The sequence below is a fragment of the Vollenhovia emeryi genome, unplaced genomic scaffold (assembly GCF_000949405.1).
Source record: "Vollenhovia emeryi isolate VEMERY1.0 unplaced genomic scaffold, V.emery_V1.0 DF945860.1, whole genome shotgun sequence".
NCBI lineage: Eukaryota > Metazoa > Arthropoda > Insecta > Hymenoptera > Formicidae > Vollenhovia > Vollenhovia emeryi.
Genome location: NW_011960506.1, coordinates 1 through 2,056, shown reverse-complemented (window position 1 = coordinate 2,056; position 2,056 = coordinate 1). Strand labels below are relative to the sequence as shown.

General features: G+C 46.3%; 1 protein-coding gene across 1 annotated transcript; it reads left to right on the top strand.

The window, feature by feature from the left end:
- The first annotated feature begins 208 nt into the window (after positions 1 to 208).
- Positions 209 to 1,450, top strand: LOC105560603. The gene has a single exon (XM_012009852.1). The coding sequence runs from the start codon at positions 209 to 211 to the stop codon at positions 1,448 to 1,450; it is 1,242 nt and encodes a 413-aa protein (XP_011865242.1).
- The last annotated feature ends 606 nt before the right edge of the window (positions 1,451 to 2,056 follow it).

The window sequence follows — 2,056 nt, the reverse complement described above, 5'->3', positions numbered from 1 at the left end:
TTTTGGTGCCTCCTGTGAGGTTCGCGAACCTGGCACACGCAAGGAGAGACAGCACACGCTACATCCAGTCGAGAAAGGAGAAGACAGGCCGGGAATCTTCCACGCGCCGGCACAGGATCATATCAACGACAAGCTAAAGACCAGTATTCATTCACGATCGAAACGATAGAGTAGGCTTGGTCTCAATTCGGGTTCAAATCGTATAACGATGGCCGATAGAGTTAAGTTGCTGGTACAAAGGCGAACGTCTTTAAAGTCGCAAATTACTAACCTAGCGAATCTAGTCGAAAAGGGCAAATTAGACCGGGCAACGTTAAAATTACGAATAGCACGTCTCACAGAATTGCATCGCGCGTTCGAAGAATACAATGACGAGCTCGAAGTATTAGATGCCAACGAACAACACCGAAACGAATTCACGCAAATTCGGGATCGGTTTTACGCACTCGCGGGTAAGGTTGACAATATTCTCAACCCGGCGAGCGTATCGAGCAATGGTTCTAGCGCGTCAAACGGCGAAAATCGTGCCGACGGAATCGAATCAGTGCCGAAACGACGTATTAAATTACCCGAAGCACCGTTACCGACGTTCGAGGGTAAATTCGAAAATTGGCTGTCCTTTAAAAACTCGTTCCATGATATGATCGGGTCGCGGTCGGATTTATCCGACATTGACAAATTACAGTACTTAAAATCGGCGTTAACCGGGGAAGCCGCGAATAAAATTAAGATTTTCACAATCGACGGAACAACCTACTCGAAAGCGTGGGAATTACTGGAACGCGCATATGAAGTAAAGCGAGTTCTAATTTCTCGGCATCTCTCGTCGATCATTAACATGCCGACGTTAGAAAGGGAGACCACAAACGGCTTATCGAAACTCGCCGACGATGCTCAACAGCATCTTGCTTCCTTAAGCGTACTGGGAGTCTCAGTCGGACATGAAATGATTGTCCATATTTTGGAAAGTAAATTGCCAAGGACCACGGTAGAAAAATGGGAAGCGAGTCTCGAAAGAGATGAATTCCCGAAGGTCGATCAACTCTACGAGTTTCTGTATAAAACCGCGGTTTGCGTATCAAAGCGGGATCGATCGAGATCTTTCGAGACGGAAAGGTCTAAGAACGATACCCCTGCTAAAAAGAAACTGAGGTCCTCAAACCAGGCGTTCGTTTTGAACACATCGCGAAACTGCGTTGCATGCAAGGCCAAACGACATCCGCTATTCGTATGCGACAAATTCAAGCAGCTGCCGGTCCCTAAACGCATTGAATTAGTAAGATCAGCGAAGGTTTGCTACAACTGTGTGCGTTCTCATAGAGACAGGCCTTGTAAATTCTCGAGGTGCTCGATATGCCAAAAACGTCACAATACGTTATTGCACCTCGACAATTACAAGTCCGTCGACAAATCTGAGACGGCGCAATCCGCGACTACCACTTCCCAATGACTATCCGATCAGGCCACGCAAAAAACTACAAGTCTAGCCGCGATATCGCATAACGTTACTTCGCAATTATTAACGAGCGCGTTGATATACGTCCACGACAATAAGAACGAACTCATTCGATGTCGTGCCCTGTTAGATACGTGTGCATCCGCGAACTTCATATCCGAATCCTTAGTAAAACGTTTAGGTGTGCCCGCAATCGCGCACCCATGTCCGATCAGTGCGATTAATACCATGAGCACTGAATCGAAGAGTATGGTACAAATAACAATACAGTCAATGCGCGGCAGTTTTCGTAAACAATTGACATGTCTGTCTATTCCGGCTATCGCGGAGTTGATACCATCCGATATCTTTCCGCGAGACACCATAACAATACCCGCGAACATCAAGTTGGCGGATCCGGATTTCCATTTACCATGTCCAGTCGACCTTTTAATCGGTTCCGGATCGACCTTGTCGTTATTCTCCGTAGGTCAAATTAACTTATCACATAATGCTCATGATCTATATTTACAAAAGACGCGATTGGGTTGGGTGATTGCGGGTAGCGCATCAGAACGAACTTCTTCCAAATCTATATCGTGTGGCCTGACCAATTTAGAA

What these genes read in the sequence shown, in the direction of transcription:
- LOC105560603 (XM_012009852.1), top strand. Translation starts at nt 209, where the DNA reads ATGGCCGATAGAGTTAAGTTGCTGGTACAAAGGCGAACGTCTTTAAAG.